Below are 16,029 nucleotides of genomic sequence, written 5' to 3'. Positions count from 1 at the left end.
AAATAAACTTTGCATTATATTATAAATGAAATAATGTCTCTCGTTTAGATTCGACTTGAAATGTTGCCTGATGAAAAATAAAAGAATTGTTAGATGACTTTAGGCTGGCAGATGGTTTCTTTCTATAAGTCCGACGTTTCGACCACACGGGTTGTGGTCCTTCTCAAGGAATTCAACAATCTACAAAAACTGATCTTCGTAGGAAACACCATTTTCCAGTCACGGTGTGTAATTAACAACGAAAGACGTCGGGTTTTAATAAAGAAACCATCTGCCAGCCTAAAGTCGTCTAACAATTCTTTTTATCATTAATCAATTGCTGGCGATTCATATTCTTTCATTGTTAATACTTTTTATTTGCAATATTTTTAGTATTTTTTTGAATAAAGTCGCCACTCACACGAATAAATTTTTCAAAGTTTCGAAGTACAAATGTTGAAACTTTTGAAGGAAATTACCAGTCCTACTAAAATAATTTTTACAAGAAATGCAAAAGGAGAAATTGCGTTTATCGACGATGCACGCGCGACTTTCCATCACGAGCTTCACGTTTCACATGTAAGATGTCGGATCGAGAGATGGCGTCCTAACCTCAAAATTCTACCATGAGGGACGGTAAAAGAGTTATATCGTAAAATCGTGCGGATACACGTTGAAGGCACCTTGAAATAAATTCCAGCAACCGGTGGAATGCAAGTAAAAGAAACAAAAGGGGAAAGAGAATCTATCTCTCGAAATTTGTGGCGATCGAATGAAGGGCGAGTCCCTCTCGGCAAACGCGCCGAAACCGCGGTGAGAGTCCACGGTGAGTAACGTCGTCCCCCGCGATGAGCGTGCTCGTGCGGGGATTGGGTCGCCTGCGGGGCGCGTACCCGGCGCTGGCGAGGTTAGGTAGCGACAGCGGCAACCGGGTGGTCGGCGCGCTACCGCAGCGTCGGCGCAGCGCGCCGAGTGCGGTGCGCGTCGAGCCGGGAAAGGCCCAGGAGGGGCTCGCGGTGCCCGTCCGCCCCGCCGACGAGGACAGCGCCGATGACAGCCCGAAGGGAAAGATAGCGGAGAACACGTACGCCCACAATCTCTTCCTGAACTCGCTCAAGTACGCGAATATCGTGATGCGGCCGAAGACCACGCACGCTTACGTTTTAAACGACGAGGCGCTAGAGATCTTGAATCGAGATTGGAGCTCGATGACGAGCGCCGAGACAACGTCAGCCGTCAAGAGGCTGTCCTATAACTTGTGCAACAATAACAGCAGGTTCGAGCCGTTGAAATACACCAAGACATTCAACGGATTGAATGTGCAAGAGCTGACCGACGATGATCTGATGACGACGATGCAGCATCTGGCACCGTTCAGTAGTCATCTGGGCGCGTACGATTTTTACACCGATCTCTGCTCGCAGATAGACAGAGAATGCATGACACGTTTCCTGCGGTTACCTACGGAGAAGATGTTGTATCTCTGCGACGTGATATACCAGATGTTACCCAGAAAAAGCATTAATCAATACTATTCTCATTACATATGGTATTCCATCAGGCATCTAGGTAATAAACCTCAGAAGCTCTCTCCTCAACAACTGGTCCAGATTCTCTTCTTTCTAAATCTACACCGGAAGCCGCCTATAAACATGTACGAGTTCGAATTCCGATTGGAGCAGTGCTTCGAGGATTTATCGATCAACGAGGTAGCTGTAGCGTCGTTGGGTTTCTTCAAGACTCGCACGAAAATCAGGAGCAATGTCTTCCTGAGTCGTATCATCCGGAGGACTATAAACGAGATAGACTTGCTGGATTCCGTAAGCATTGCAGCCCTCATAAAAATAATACGGTAAGATAAACGCAATACGCCGTGTATTTTGTCGATTTGCGAATGTCCAGTCTATATTCACGTTTCCCTTCCAGATTCAGCACAACGCTTGCGGAGATCAACGAATGTGTAGAGTTGATTAAAGTGATAACGCCATACGTGCCGAACTACACGTTGATGACTGTGACTCACATTGCGCAAGCGTGTGGGAGGCTCAGCATATACGACAAAGAGCTCATGGACGTAATAATCGAAAAGTAAATTTTACAGCGATTACTCTTGCATTCGCTACTGCCGTCCACATTTATGACAAGTGGCATTTACGGTCGATACGATTTCAGGTTCAATAGGGAATTGAAGTTTGCGAGGATAAAGGACATCGAAAGATTCCTTTACACTTTTTCTATTTTTAATATCGACTCGAGCCACAACATATACCAGAACGTAATCGAGGAATTGAGGAACACTTGGTACACCACTCGAGCGGGCGAGATAGCAAAGTAACTATTATCCGAACATGTTCAAGTTAAAAGTACAAATCATATTAGTTTTCTACTTCTTAAAAAATGAGAGTCCACTCCGAAGATATTTACGAGATTTTCCTGCGATAGGTTCCCATATGTAGTTTCACGTATTATAGGATACTTGGCGACACAAAATGTATATCCTATAGACCTGATCGAACGCATCATGGCGCCCGAATATTTAAGCATGGCGTGCAATCGCAATTACCGTGATCTCTCGCGTGAATACTGCGTGCTGGACTACGGTCTGCGAGTGGAAGTGCCCGAGTACACTGGCCCATTTCTTAAGCCCAGTATATCTATTTTCCTAGAGAAGGTACGCAAAGGGATCGATCGCTTACAATCGAATTGTTTGTCGCGTGTCGCATAAGTCCGAGGAAAAACAATGTGTATTAATGAATTTTGTAATATATAGAAATATTACCAATTGGCCGAGAAGACCGGTTGGTCGGAATCGACTCGGGCGAATATGCTGTTTAAGGACGTGCTGGAAACGTGTCAGGTATATACATTGTAATTGTCGCATAAAGTGTAATCTTTTTTTTCTTTACGTGCATATTCTCTCATAAGGTTTTCTAACGCCAACAGAAGCTGTTCAACACCACGTCGGACATATCGGTTGCTCGTCCGTTACCGCACTTTACGATACAGGACATTGTCTTGTGCCTAAACGAGCAAAACCAGCTTATGCCGTCGGAAAAGTTCTTGTCGCAGTTTCATTCGAGTGACATTAAACGTGTGGACAAGGAAAATTCGAATAACGTGAGGTGGATTGCCCTTGTCATGGGTCATTTCGGATTATCATTAAGAAGTAGTAACGCACCTACTGGACCCTTGGCGGCAAAAATAAGACAATTAGCCTTAATTGGTTACACGCCTATCTTGGTAAGTTTCGCGGAAAATGGACTTATCGATCTATATCAAGAACGGTAACGCGAAAATACAAAGTGTTTATCATTTTCTGAGCATTAAGCTAAGACTCCACAGATGCGTTGAGCTGCGGCAACGCGAGTCGAACAATCAGAGGCTTGTCGCAAGCTTCCTGCGATGAAATTGAAATCTTTTGATTCGTTGCCGCAGTTCAACGCGTTTGTGGAGTCTTAGCTTTAAGCCTCGTCTACAATAGTCGCACAGGTTGTGTCGCATGTCGTAAGAGTGTCGCTGAACGAGTGTCTACAATAGTCGCAAAGATTCGCGATAGCGTCAAATCGATCGCAGCCACAATGGATGCCCGGCGATTATTAATCTTTCTACAACTTTGCTCCCAATTTTTTAATTGATTGCCTTTACATTGCCGTTTGCTCATATTTTCTACGTTCGCATTAATACAAAACATTAATAAGAAAATTCACTATGGATCAGCTAGCTGCTAGCAACACAAGGTAAATCACTTTTAGCACCAACGTAATATGATTGGCTGATCTCATGCGACACGCTTGTCGCAGTCGCAGAAAGTTCAAGTTGGTTCAACTCCGTGCGACAGGGGCTTCTGCGATTGCGACAGCCTTACGACCGGAAATAATATACTTACGACATGCGACACAGCCTGTGCGACTATTGTAGACGAGGCTTTAGAGATAAGTTTCAAGCTAAAAATTAATTTTACGTTAATTAAATTCTTATAAGTAAATCGATCGATGATAATGATTTAAGTTATTATACACGTGCAGTGATATGTCATTTGGCTAACCGTAGTCTGCGTTGACATTAAAAAAATGTTCTGATATTTTTAATTTGAATAACTTGAATACATTGTGTTAATTATGACAGTAACGTAAGAAAGTTTTAATTCTTGCAGATACCATATGCCACTTGGAATAAATTCAAATTACCGCAGGAGAAACGTCATTACATAAAAAAGCTTGTGTTTCAAGATCGTACATCAAAACTGTCTAGTACTAGACAATAACGTGCGAAACATGTCACAGAACATCTTGTACATCTCTTATTAGGAATAATATCTCTCATAATATAAACTATTTCTCGTATTGCATTATTGTCGCATTAGCGTATATACATCTCTTATTTACAGATATAAGGACATTGAGTTTGCGCGACACATGATTTTACGCATCGTGCCGAAAAATGCTTTTGCGTACAGGATATTCGTGGGACATCAGGTCACGTGAGACGACGGAAATGTTGAAACTGAGTTTAGAAATAATTGTGCATAAGTGTCTTGGTGTATTCGACGGTAACGAACAGTGTCGCGGTCGCTGGTACCGTTCTGATTAGAGTCGGCGTCAATCCGTTGTACAACGCGCCGATGCCTTCTTGCCGCACGATATCGTTGAAAACTATCAAGGCGGGCGTTTTCAAGTTCTGCACCTGGTTGCAAACAAAACAGACATTTCGCTGGAGGCGAGAAATATTGAGAAATATACGCGTCTTTTTAGCTTGATTGCGACGTGTCACCCATTCAGTTGCGAAGACGTACCTGTATTCTACTCTTGACAACGTCGGCTGGATATATCGCCAGCCAGAGCATCGCGCCACCGACCGCGCCAGCCACCATTGTCTTTTGCCAGCCGATGTCTTGCCTACTCTGACCCTTCGCGGCTAGCAATTCCCTCGTGCCCTCGTAGCCGCCGAAGAAGAAGAAATAGCCCGGCATTTCGCGGGCTATCGTCGACGAGAGACCTGTAAACATGCCTCTTACACCTTGCTCCCTAAGAATCTGCCTCGTTAAATTCCACGGTCCTATATGAAGTTTCTGAAGAATAATGATAACGGTGTCACTCAGAAATTGCCATCTCGATATATTTAAAACAATGTTTATCGGCTTACTTACCGTTGATTTTCTCGTGGCAGTTGTGGCTTGCGTCTGTTCAACCTCCCTCATAGCCTGCAGCTTGCACTTTATCAACTCCGTTGGGCACAGCGTCAGCGAGGAAAAGAACGCCGCAAAGAAGCCGGCCCAGGCATTGCTGAAGGAACTGAGCTGTTTTACGTCCTGCACACCTGTCGAAAAAAAAAGAGAAAGGAAGATTAAATAGGTTCAAAAATAACTCTTGTAACAAGCTTTAGGTAACAGGAGGAAAGTCCCCTATTGTGAAATAGGATCCTAATACGGGATAGCGGAGTTTCTGTTACATTAATAGGCATCATCAGTTGATTCCACCGTGAATTTACTACCCTTGGAGCGAAATCTGTTTAGTGGACAATTCATCGTTAGATTGTGTAATCGTTGCGAGAAAAGATTTGTAATTGAATTTGGGTGTTGAAAACCTGCTATCTCATATTAGAGGACTTTCCTCTAGTCTTTTTCATAAATTTATAATTAATTATACCATCATGGTTCGCGATTTACCTGATAAATGAGCGATTGCTTTCTGACATCCACCGTATGCGGCGAACAACACCGAGTTCTCTGCTACATTTGCGACTACCGCTGGGATCGTTCCGGCGTACAAGCCCCTCGCAATACCGTCTGTTCGCAACGTACGCAGAAAACAATTTACCATGCCTTTGTACATGGACGGGAAGGTCTGCATCTTTACCTTTACCGTGTCCAACGGCTGGCCGACGTAGACGAGCGCTACACCGCCTATTGGATAGAAATAGAATAATCTGTTTGCTACATGAAAATATGTCTCGTAATGCCTCCAAGTCTTGCGAAAAATTGTTACTCTACAACATCACTGACACAATTAACGACAAGTGATCTTTATCTGAGATATTTTTTCATATTTTTAATACAGTTAAATAATTATCGTAAAGTCCAGTAAGTCATCATTCTAAACATGTTTACATAAATACCAGATAATTAACATTGTGATATGAAATTTTTGTAAGATTTTATCACTCTCTGCCAATAAGTTGAGCATTTCTTGACAACGTGGACGAAAAACGAGTATGAAACGTCGCTATTTTCTTGAAGAGAGATTGCGACAGTTTGCGAGCACCCAGTCGCGTAAAGATATCAGATACATAATTTGTTAATGTACAGCATAGTTTTCAATCTTGGGACGTGTAAGAACGCGTGCCAGTTAGAGTCACTTATTGTTAGTTGAGTTTATCAAAGTCGAGTATTTACGTGAAAGATAACGTTACGGGATACTGACACTATCGTTATCTTCCCATCGAGTACAGATAAACGTATATATTATTTATCTAAATATTAGAATATACAATTTTACAAGCAGATAAACGGCGTTTGACAAGTGTTACGGTGACAAGTGCAAGTTGCAGCCAGACGATTTATTTCAGTAATAATTCAAGTTTTATACATTTATTAATATTGAAGATATTAATTTAAATTTTAGATAGACGATGCTTCCTCCGAAGATTTAAGTCAGGAAACGTTTCTGTTCTCTTTATATAATTTTCTATCTTTACGACTTTTGTAATTCTATGGTATCTGTACACTGAGAAAAAAAAGTGTTGAATTAAGAAATATTTTTTTATATTTCAACTAAAGAAATACTGCCGACTAACTGTATTTAGTCATTTCGATAACTTTTTTTTCTCAAAGCAGGTAGTATCTCTTCTCTTTTTTTTTAAGATCCCGCTTCCTTCCTCTCGACCTTAGAAATGTTTTATCGCGAACGCCGCGAGAGGAAAATTAATCTCTGCGAAACGTGACGCACTTTCCGCGTGCGCGCGAGTAAACTCCGATTAATTTAATCGACGATCGACTTATCGGCTTGTACCATTTTGTTACTGTCAATGAGACAATCGATCTCTTGTTGTTAAACACGCGGAGAAGCAGATCAGGGGTGACTTGGTCCAAACCTTCTGATTGACCGTATTAATTCGACCAGAATTGCCCGCAGCAAAATTTTCACTTATTAAATTCGTTATTCTAAATCCTTTTCTTTACGAAACAAATATGAAAGAACTTGTAATTTAATTCGCGTCAACATAGTGGCACTATTCGACTATTAAGTTAATTGCTGATTAAGCAAATCGAAGCTTGATCGCTTCGAATTAGGGAATTAAAGAATTATGTCAATTTCTATCAATGGAGATTAACTCTTTTTCACGACCAAATTATTTTGTATTGATTTAATGTCTCCTCGGTACTAGAACATGTTGCATTGGATCTTGTTAAATTTTCTAAGTGAGACCCGTGTTCCAAGAGTAAAGTTAATCCCGAAAGGATTAATTCTATCCTTTTCTAATTCTCAGATCTAGAAAAAGATAAAAAGTAAGTTAAACCGAGAGTAAAGGTAATCTATATTGGTGGCAATGAACATTGTGAGTGCAGTTGGAAATTTTGTAGCAAGTGGTTCTGCCAGACGAATTGATCGGGATTTGGTCCAAGTCTCGCACGGTAGATTCTGGAGTAAATGTAGACATCGGGCACCCGGGGACGTTTACCGAGCGAACCGGCCACGAAATTGATCACGCCGTCCTTGATGTTTCCGCGACTGTTTCCCGTCGGCACGTGGGCCATTTCCGCACCGATCGGCTCGGCGACGCTGCCCGTCGTCATCGTGGTCGTCGTGCGGAGGAAAAAAAAAAGAGATTCCTTCGGTGCGGCCACGTGCTCTCGTCTCGATCGGCAAAACAGGCGCGCCAGCCAGCCACGCGTGACGAGCGATCACGAGCGATACTGGCGATTGAGCGTCTCGCAAAGCAGTATATATGTATACTATGTGCCTGGAAAGAAGCTGATATCGCCGGCCTGTCGTGTCGTTCACGTTTTGACATCAACGAGCAGGCTCGGCTCGTGAAATCGTCAGACCCTTCGGAAATTCCTCAAGGAGGAGAAAATTTCTATTACATCTCGCATTTGGTTTTTATTCTTGCGACAAGAGGGAGGGGGGGAATTTCTTCGCCTTTACGTTTCAATGTAGACAAAAAAATAAGCGGAGTGCACAATATTGGGAAGTAATGTATAAATCCAGTATTCCCAATATTGGTCCAATATTATAAGATGGACGCCTTCTCTTATTTAGTCAATATGTCTAATAATATTAGTTTAACATTGTATCAATATTAGGCCAATATTCTTATTACATTCCCGAGAAAAAATGAAAATATCTCACTATATGTATATGTCACAATTATGTATGTATCTAATTATAACGACATATGATTAAGGCCAAGTTTAATAAGCTTTTCGTTTAACAAGATATTAAAATTATTTTACTGATGAAGAATATATGATTACATTTGGACTCTGGGATTGCGATATCTAATTGTATTTAATTCTAAAATCATCAGATCTTCAGAGATCTGACTCTTTCATTGAATACTCAATGTTATTATCTATTGAGATCTAATTAGGTTCTCTGAAGCCCGTATTAAACTTATACAGACTCCCGATTACGATTGAACCAATCACAGCAAAGCACTGGCCGACTCGGGAATAGACGCCACTCTAATTGGTTGAATCATAGTCGGGAGTCCGAGTCAGTGGTCGAGTCAGGGCGTTTCACAAACGTTGGTTAACTGCTAACCAAAGGTTAATTGATCTGCTGTCTCTTCTTAAATAATAAGATGAAAAAAGATAGGTAGTCGACTGAACCCTAGTTAACAGTTAACCGATGTTTGTGAAATGCCCTCAGAGTCGGGAGTCTGTAGTCTGATACGGGTTTTAAGGCCTGTGCCCACGATGCTAGAACTTGATCCAAGTTCTAGTTCCGAGAAATGTATGGCCAATCAACTTGCAGCTATTCCATAAAAGCTGCAAGTTGATTGGTTACACATTTCTCGGAACTAGAAGTTGGACGCAGTTCTAGTAACGTGGACACATGCCTTTAGAGCCAACGGCACACGATACTATTTTTCCTACTGGATTGCTTACGAGAGCCAATCAGGGTTTAGCCTCAAGTCACCTGATTTAAAACTCCACATCCTGATTGGCTCTTGTAAAGCCTTGTGTCCACGATTCAAGAACTGTATCCAAGTTCTAGTTCTGAGAAATGCGTAGCCAATCACCTTGCAGCTTTTATGGAATAGCTGCACGTTGATTGGCTACACGTTTCTCGAAACTAGAACTTGGACCAAGTTCTAGCATCGTGGACATTGGCCTTTAAGCAATCCGTGCTTTCCAGCAAGCGACACAAGTCGACACAAGTGTCGTTCTGTCTTTATTATTCATTGAATGCGAAGAAAGACAGAACGACATTTGTGTCGACTTGTGTCGCTTGCTGGAAAGCACGGAATGTCTATGGCGCTGGGTTACGAGAAGGCACGAGAGAGAGAGAACGGCCGCCCGGATACGCGGTCGGTCGCCATGGAGACGACGAAAGCGCAGGGTCGCACTCGGCGATCGTCAAAGTCCCTAAACGAACGTAACGGCCCCGAGTCCCTAGACTGTCGAGCGACGCGGACGATTGTCGTGGCCGTCAGCGGAATCCCGACGATCCGCGATCGCGTTTCATGCGGAGACGGTGTACCCGCGAGCTATCGGATTCGCGTAACGGCGAGCGTCGCGACGCGTAAAGAGAAAAGGAGACAAAGGAGATCGCACCGAGGCGACCCGCGGGCAGTTCCGGGTAGCGGAAAGACGCGCGGGGCCCCGACGACAGGCACGACGTCGCGACGGCATCCCAAAACATGAATTTGCTCCGTGGCCGCGACTGATACCCGACCTATCTCTCTGTTTCTCCTACTTTGCTCTGCTTCTATTTTTCTCTCTCTCTCTCTCTCTCTCTCGTCTCGCACGAGGAAGCGGAAGCGGAGTCGACAGCGCGTCGCCGGAGACGCGGGGCCGACGGCTCCGTCGCCATCGTTGGGGGTGGTCGTCGTCGTCGCCGTCGCCGCACGTATATACGTACGTACGAGAGTGGGCACCGTGCGAACGCACGTTCACGTTGCGTACGCACACGCCACGGGCCACACAGGGTAGAGGGAAAGTGCGCGCCGTCGGGTCGCGTCGCGTCGCATCGCACCTCATCTCATCTCTCATCGCATCGCATCGCGTCGCACTGTGCCGTGCTGTGCCGTGGCGATCCTCCCGAGCCTCGTTCGGATACTGTCCAGCCATGATAGCTACCGCGAGCGCGTCTCCGCCGCGACGCGAGAGGCACGTCGCCGCGCCGCTCTAGCTTTAGGGGCCCGACCGACCGCAAGATGCGAGAGGTCCGTTCTCGGGAGAGCATCCTCGCGGTAAGTAAAGTAAAACGCGACGTCGTCGCCGCCGACCGACGGCCACCCCGTGCGTCCTGAGAAAAAAAAAAGAACATCGCACGGCCCGTACGCCTGGCCTCCTCTCCTCCTCCTGCCCCCCCCGCCCCGCTATAGTTCGGTGTTCTCGCGTACGGCGCTCCGCCGCGCTCGCCGTTGTCCTCGAACGACGGCGAACACCGCGACGTGCCGTCCTCCTCCGAGAGGGAGAGGACCGTTATGTCGACGCGCGCCTATAGGTCCGCCTATAGGCCGCCGCCGTTGCCGTGTCGTCCCGGTCGATACGAAGGGACCCGACGAGCCTCGTCTCGTCCGTGGCGCTGACTTCCGAGGGGGGGACAACCCCGTTGCTTCCGAGGCGACGACGCCGCCGCCGACGGGGATCGCTCGGTCGCCCCCTCCCTCCTCTCTCTCTCTCTCTCTCTGTCTCTGTCTCTCTCTCTCCCGACGGCGGAGTTTCGGTGGGCTTGGTTCGCCCCTCCGGAACTCACTCAGGTTCAGGGTCAGGTTCAGGCCCTCGGTGGTGCGCGAGGGTGGCCCTCGCCTTCCGTCGCCGAAGGCGAAGGCGACGTGGACGCGGCGGCGGCGGCGGCGGCGTCGCGAAGGGAGTCGGGCGTGTGCGTTTAAAGGGCGGAGGGGGCAGCGGGAGGGGGGGGGGGGTACAGGGTCGCTCGAGCCGTACGGTGTTTTTGACACCTGAGTAACAGCTGAGTAGGCTACGGTCGGAGACGGGCGCGATGTTGTGGGGCGGTGTTGCGGACCGCGACGTCCCTTCGAGAGACGTCGCTGGATCTACCTGGAACCGGACGATGCCGCGCGTCCGTGTGGCATAGCGTTTTGGAACTCGGTCCTCGCTCTCGCGCACCTGCGGGAGGTCGCTCCGTAGGTTTACAATGGTGTTCCGCCGATTGGTCGGCTCGCCCGCTCGGGACAATAGCGACGCAACGTGCACCACCAGGCCCTAATAGAGTCCGATCCGGGGTACATTAACCTCTCCAATACGTTAAAGACACGTTAAGGTTGCGTCGAGGGTTGCGTTAACCTAAATCCGTTTGGGAAAATCTGTTGACGCGGACCGATGGGGTGACGGGGGAAAGAATCGAGGAGGCGCCCTCTTCTCCTCCTGCTCGCCGCACTCCGTTTCATTGTCTCCTGTTTCCAGTGAAAGTCAGCGTCGCAGAATGGTGGTGGACTACTGCTTGTCGATTCAGGCCTCAGCAACTGCAGTGAGAAAGCAGGAGCGAAGGTTAGGTGGCACAGTGGGTGCAAAGATGCAACCCAACAGTGGTGGAGGATGTGGAATGACACCCAAAGAGCTCTCCGACAATGACGACCTGGCTACGTCCCTCGTGCTGGATCCCTACCTAGGATTTACCACCCACAAGATGAACATCAGGTACCATTACTCCGCCGAATCCAGCTTGCGACGCTTGCGAGCTGTCTGCGCGAGTCGTTTGCTAAGGTTCATATTCCGTCCGGCAGGTACAGGCCGTTGAAGGCGAACAAGGAGGAGCTCCGAAAGATCATTTGCGAATTTATTCAAACTCAAAATTACGAGAAGGCGTACAAGAAGTTGATGGGCGGAGACTGGGGCGCACGGCTACCCCATACAAAGTCCAAGCAGCAGCAAATTAATCTGGAGAATCACGTGAGTTGTAGGATGCAGGCCGCTCTCGCGTCAAATCGTGTTATTTCGGCACAAAGTTGAGTCTTCGATACAAGCGATAAGTCGTATGTGCAAGTGCGACGGTTGGCTTTTACAGATCAAACGATACTTGCGAGTCTTCGACAAGGACTCCGGCTTCGCCATAGAGCCGTGCTACAGATACAGCCTGGAGGGACAAAAGGGTGCCAAGATATGCGCCACCCGCAAATGGATGAAGCATGACAAAATTTCCTGCCTCGTCGGTTGCATAGCGGAGCTTAGCGAAAAGGTTTGAGCTCTGCAAAGTGTATGAAAATTCGATTGAGCGATTTTTCTCTTGGTATCTCCTTTGTCTCCATTTCGTGCACTTATATCTGTCCATGTGCTTTTAGGAGGAAGCTGCGTTACTGCATCCCGGGAAAAATGACTTCTCTGTGATGTTTAGTTGTCGAAAGAACTGCGCCCAATTATGGCTGGGACCAGCCGCGTACATAAACCATGACTGTAGAGCGAACTGCAAGGTAAGCGAGGAACGCTCGTGGACGAAACTCGGGCGCGATTGCGCAAGAAGCGTTATGTAAACGCGAGTGTATTACTTTCGCAGTTTGTGGCGACGGGGAGAGACACCGCATGTGTCAAGGTGCTGCGTGACATCGAGGTGGGCGAGGAGATCACGTGTTTCTACGGGGAGGATTTCTTCGGCGACAGCAACTGTTACTGCGAGTGCGAGACATGCGAGAGGCGAGGGACCGGCGCTTTCGCGAGCCAGAAACCGGGCGAGGAAATGTCGTCCGGTACGCTACGCGCGACAATATTGCACAGGACAAAGGCCGTTCTCGTCAGCCTAGTCTCTAATCTGTTTTTTTTCCCTTTATCTATTTCCGTAGGTTATCGTTTGAGGGAGACGGACAACCGAATCAATCGAACGAAACACCGGCAGCAGCCACTGAACAGGAACAAACAGCAAGTCGATACCGCTCTCACCGAACGAAACGCGGTTCTGGTCGGAAATACGGCGGTCGCGCCGCAATCCCTCAGCATAAAGGAGCTGCGACGCAAGGGGCTGACAAAGTACGACGCCGAGCTACTGATCGCGCAAGGCTGCCGATTCTCGGATATCAATCAGCAGCAGCCGGCAATCAGCAACGGCGAGAATATGTTGCAAACGCGTCCGCATCCCTCTGCGATCGCGACTTCCGTCACGAGGAGTCTCCGTAACAAACAGCTGTGCAAGTTTGACGGGAGCACCGGTGACGGAAGTGCTATCAAGAATACTCAATCGCTCAGAGCGTCCAGGTAGCTTATTAGGCTCCCTTTTGCGCGGTTAAATGTGTACTTCTGTTACTTTAATTTAAAATTAATTGTCAATTTTGATTTCTCGTAGACTTCACAAGAGAACGGAGTCGAAAAAGGGGAAAGTCGGTGTGAAATCCGCAGCGCCCTGTCTCAGTAATCCCGCTGTGAAAGACACGGAAGTGGCGGACATCGGTCATCGAAAGGAGGATTCCGATAGGGTGCCGGTACACAAGGAGAATCTGTATTCGCGACTACCGAAGCACCATCTGCCACACGCGTCGGAGATGGACGACGGTTTCTGCGTGGAGCAGCTACAACAGCGTGCCGTGGCGGAGGAATCAAACGAAGACGCCTGTTCGCTGCGACTGACCGAGGTAGAAGACACAGGTGAATCGAACGGCGATGGCGACTCTGTGGAGGACGAGCGGGGAATACCGGATCTCATCGCGGAAGTCGATCCTGAGACGCAATATAACATTAATTCTTCCAGTTACAAAAAGGGATATTATAGTACAAACGCCTGTGATTCAATCCGATTAAGTTCCACGTCTCAATCCCACCTTCAACAGCGTTTACATATCGCGGAATCGATTCCCGAGGATATGAACTGTCGCTCGAGAGACTACCATCATTCGTCACCCCTACGGCACAAGGGAGACGAGAACGAGCCTTGTGGCGCGGACGAGCAGGCGAATTACGTTAACAAACGCTCCAAGGCTCATAGCAATCAACTTTCCTCGATGGACGAGCACGAAGATCGCAAGACGCCGAACGAGGAGTCACCTTGCGAGTTTGAAGACGATGATTCGCCGCCGCCGCCGATCGAAGAAAAGAACATGCTGCAGGCTGATTTCCGAGAGAATGACATGTTACACGAGACGAGCTCCCGGTCAGATGACGAATGTTGCGCTTTAAACTCTGCGAAAGTAATCGTGGTGCAGAAATACGACGTGGAGAAAGAAGTGGAAAGTGAAGGTTGCGAGAGTCCGATCACCGTCGACGCGTCGGCGGCGAGTCACTCGGACAGTGTCGAATTTTGTGGATTGAACTCTGAGGGAGTCGTAGAAGCAGAAGTTAACACCGAGAGCGTTTTAAAATGTTACAGCACTATAGTTTCAAATCGGGAGGAAGAGGAGGGCATCGTGACGAAAAGTGATGCGTACGTCGCGAGCGTCGAGCCTGGCATCAGACCCGAAATGGCGACGTTATGCGCGACGGAGACGGACTCCATAATAAATATTACGGAGGGAAATAATGCGACGGTTTTTAGCAACGTACAGATTACGAACTATAATAGCGATTTAGCCGGCCATACGAATTTAGAGGACAATCGCGATCCTGCGTTGAAGAGATCGACATCCAGGCGGAAAGATCACGCTTTAGACGCGTCCTCGAAGCTGGCTCGCAAGTTGCAGAAAAGACTTTCGAGCGCCAAGTCCAAGTTCGGGATTTTAACGGAGAGTCAGCAGGACAACTCCAAGAGTAAGAGCAAGAGCAAGAACAAATCTACCAAAAGCCAGAGGAGGGATCGACAGAGATCGGCGACGGCCGAGATAGGGGAGGCCGACGATGATTCGGGCATCCAGGGCGATATTTACGAGTTTAGCGAAAAGGAGAGCAACCTGGAAGATATCGGCATACTATCCATAATAAGACGCGGCAAGCACGAGTCACGTCATGCGTCCTCCTCTTTGATAGCAGTGTCACCTGTACAGGAAATGCAGTGCAGTGACGAGTACAATAAAACGGAGCCACCGGTGTTGGTTCGAGAGGAACCGTGGCCTCCGACCGTGGCGCAAAGCCAACACGGCGCAGAATCCAATAGTGTTCAATCAAGAGGAAACTATAACGTTGCGGGGAGCTTGGAACGGTAAATATGCAATGAATGTGTTGCACAGAGTTATGTCTCTATCATTGAAAATACAAGCGTGAATTAATATTCCGCGAGCTAACGTTTTGTAAAATCACTTTATAAAATTTTCTTCTCTAAGTCAGAGGAATCTTCTTTCAGATTGACAGCCTATGAGAACAATGGTAGCGCGCGAAAATCAAGCACAATCCCGTCCGAGTGCCAATGGCGAACGAGCAATCCGAGCGATTGCCGAGTTTGTCCTGTCACGCCGGAGAGGACCGGCGGTCGGCTGAAGCTGACGTTGCGCATGAAGCGGTCGCCCGTGCTGGACGACATCGTCGAGTCCGGCACCAGTGGTCTGAGCGAGGACAGTTACGAGCCGGAGTACGAGGTGCTGCGCGTCGAGGGGCTGGAGAGGCGCAAACGCCGGAAGAAGCACAAGAGCAGGGACCGTGAGAGACGGCACAAGAAGTCGCGCGAATTGAATCTCGATCCGCCGCCGCCGCCCATGAAAAGATTACGCTTGATCCTCGGCAACGAGACACGCACCATCGATCTAACGCATTCTTAACAGCTATAATTCCACCTGCCTCCTCCTCCCCTCCTGCTCCCTCGACTTATCCCCCCCCCCCCCGTCGCTCTCCACCGTCATGACGCGCGTGTAATATCGATTTCATTACAATATATATAGACTATCTTTTTAAACATAATTAAAAACGAAAGATCATCCAGGAAGCTAAGCCTCCTCGTCCTACGACATGTGACAGCAAGTTCGTACCGAACTTGAAGATACTTTTCGATTAAACTTGATTTAGTGATAGAA

The 16,029-nt window shown here is 47.5% G+C and overlaps 3 protein-coding genes across 7 annotated transcripts; 2 read left to right on the top strand and 1 right to left on the bottom strand.

The window, feature by feature from the left end:
• Window positions 1–579: 579 nt before the first annotated feature.
• LOC105568888 (FAST kinase domain-containing protein 5) lies at window positions 580–4,310 on the top strand. 2 transcript variants are annotated; one of them, XM_012024901.1, is made up of 7 exons: window positions 580–1,831; window positions 1,906–2,067; window positions 2,152–2,310; window positions 2,422–2,650; window positions 2,750–2,836; window positions 2,923–3,219; window positions 4,133–4,310. In XM_012024901.1, the coding sequence occupies exons 1-7, from the start codon at window positions 828–830 to the stop codon at window positions 4,241–4,243; spliced, it is 2,049 nt and encodes a 682-aa protein (XP_011880291.1). In that variant the 5' UTR covers window positions 580–827; the 3' UTR covers window positions 4,244–4,310. The 2 variants fall into 2 exon arrangements, with proteins under 2 accessions (XP_011880291.1, XP_011880292.1); XM_012024902.1 differs by lacking the exon at window positions 4,133–4,310 and having other exon boundaries at window positions 2,750–2,847; window positions 2,923–3,093.
• Window positions 4,311–4,410: 100 nt separating this feature from the next.
• LOC105568889 (mitochondrial ornithine transporter 1) lies at window positions 4,411–8,691 on the bottom strand. Its single transcript, XM_012024903.1, has 5 exons — window positions 7,657–8,691; window positions 5,645–5,881; window positions 5,126–5,295; window positions 4,772–5,047; window positions 4,411–4,662 (listed from the first exon to the last, which is right to left on the bottom strand). Exons 1-5 carry the CDS (start codon window positions 7,769–7,771, stop codon window positions 4,489–4,491), a joined length of 972 nt encoding a protein of 323 aa, XP_011880293.1. The 5' UTR covers window positions 7,772–8,691; the 3' UTR covers window positions 4,411–4,488.
• A 721-nt stretch (window positions 8,692–9,412) lies between these two features.
• Window positions 9,413–15,824, top strand: LOC105568890 (histone-lysine N-methyltransferase Suv4-20). Of its 4 annotated transcripts, none has more exons than XM_012024907.1 (9): window positions 9,413–10,060; window positions 11,576–11,809; window positions 11,896–12,061; window positions 12,177–12,347; window positions 12,451–12,579; window positions 12,663–12,852; window positions 12,946–13,354; window positions 13,443–15,224; window positions 15,366–15,824. In XM_012024907.1, exons 2-9 carry the CDS (start codon window positions 11,595–11,597, stop codon window positions 15,775–15,777), a joined length of 3,474 nt encoding a protein of 1,157 aa, XP_011880297.1. In that variant the 5' UTR covers window positions 9,413–10,060; window positions 11,576–11,594; the 3' UTR covers window positions 15,778–15,824. The 4 variants fall into 4 exon arrangements, with proteins under 4 accessions (XP_011880297.1, XP_011880294.1, XP_011880296.1 ...); XM_012024904.1 differs by having other exon boundaries at window positions 9,413–10,395; XM_012024906.1 differs by lacking the exon at window positions 9,413–10,060 and adding an exon at window positions 11,090–11,295.
• The last annotated feature ends 205 nt before the right edge of the window (window positions 15,825–16,029 follow it).

The sequence above is a fragment of the Vollenhovia emeryi genome, unplaced genomic scaffold, assembly GCF_000949405.1.
Source record: "Vollenhovia emeryi isolate VEMERY1.0 unplaced genomic scaffold, V.emery_V1.0 DF939127.1, whole genome shotgun sequence".
NCBI lineage: Eukaryota > Metazoa > Arthropoda > Insecta > Hymenoptera > Formicidae > Vollenhovia > Vollenhovia emeryi.
The sequence above is the reverse complement of the archived record's forward strand: the minus strand, read 5'-3'. Positions and strand labels throughout refer to the sequence as shown.

Bases quoted from the DNA above. Each gene is read 5' to 3' on its own strand.
- LOC105568888 (XM_012024901.1), top strand. From the start codon at position 828: ATGAGCGTGCTCGTGCGGGGATTGGGTCGCCTGCGGGGCGCGTACCCG. The intron at 2,311-2,421 runs GTAACTATTATC...TTCCTGCGATAG, and splicing joins CGAGCGGGCGAGATAGCAAA to GTTCCCATATGTAGTTTCAC. The intron at 2,651-2,749 runs GTACGCAAAGGG...TGTAATATATAG, and splicing joins TATCTATTTTCCTAGAGAAG to AAATATTACCAATTGGCCGA.
- LOC105568889 (XM_012024903.1), bottom strand. From the start codon at position 7,771: ATGACGACGGGCAGCGTCGCCGAGCCGATCGGTGCGGAAATGGCCCAC. The intron at 5,296-5,644 runs GTAAATCGCGAA...TTTTTTCGACAG, and splicing joins AGCAATCGCTCATTTATCAG to GTGTGCAGGACGTAAAACAG. The intron at 4,663-4,771 runs GTACGTCTTCGC...GTTTGCAACCAG, and splicing joins TTGTCAAGAGTAGAATACAG to GTGCAGAACTTGAAAACGCC.
- LOC105568890 (XM_012024907.1), top strand. From the start codon at position 11,595: ATGGTGGTGGACTACTGCTTGTCGATTCAGGCCTCAGCAACTGCAGTG. The intron at 12,348-12,450 runs GTTTGAGCTCTG...ATGTGCTTTTAG, and splicing joins TAGCGGAGCTTAGCGAAAAG to GAGGAAGCTGCGTTACTGCA. The intron at 12,853-12,945 runs GTACGCTACGCG...CTATTTCCGTAG, and splicing joins GGGCGAGGAAATGTCGTCCG to GTTATCGTTTGAGGGAGACG.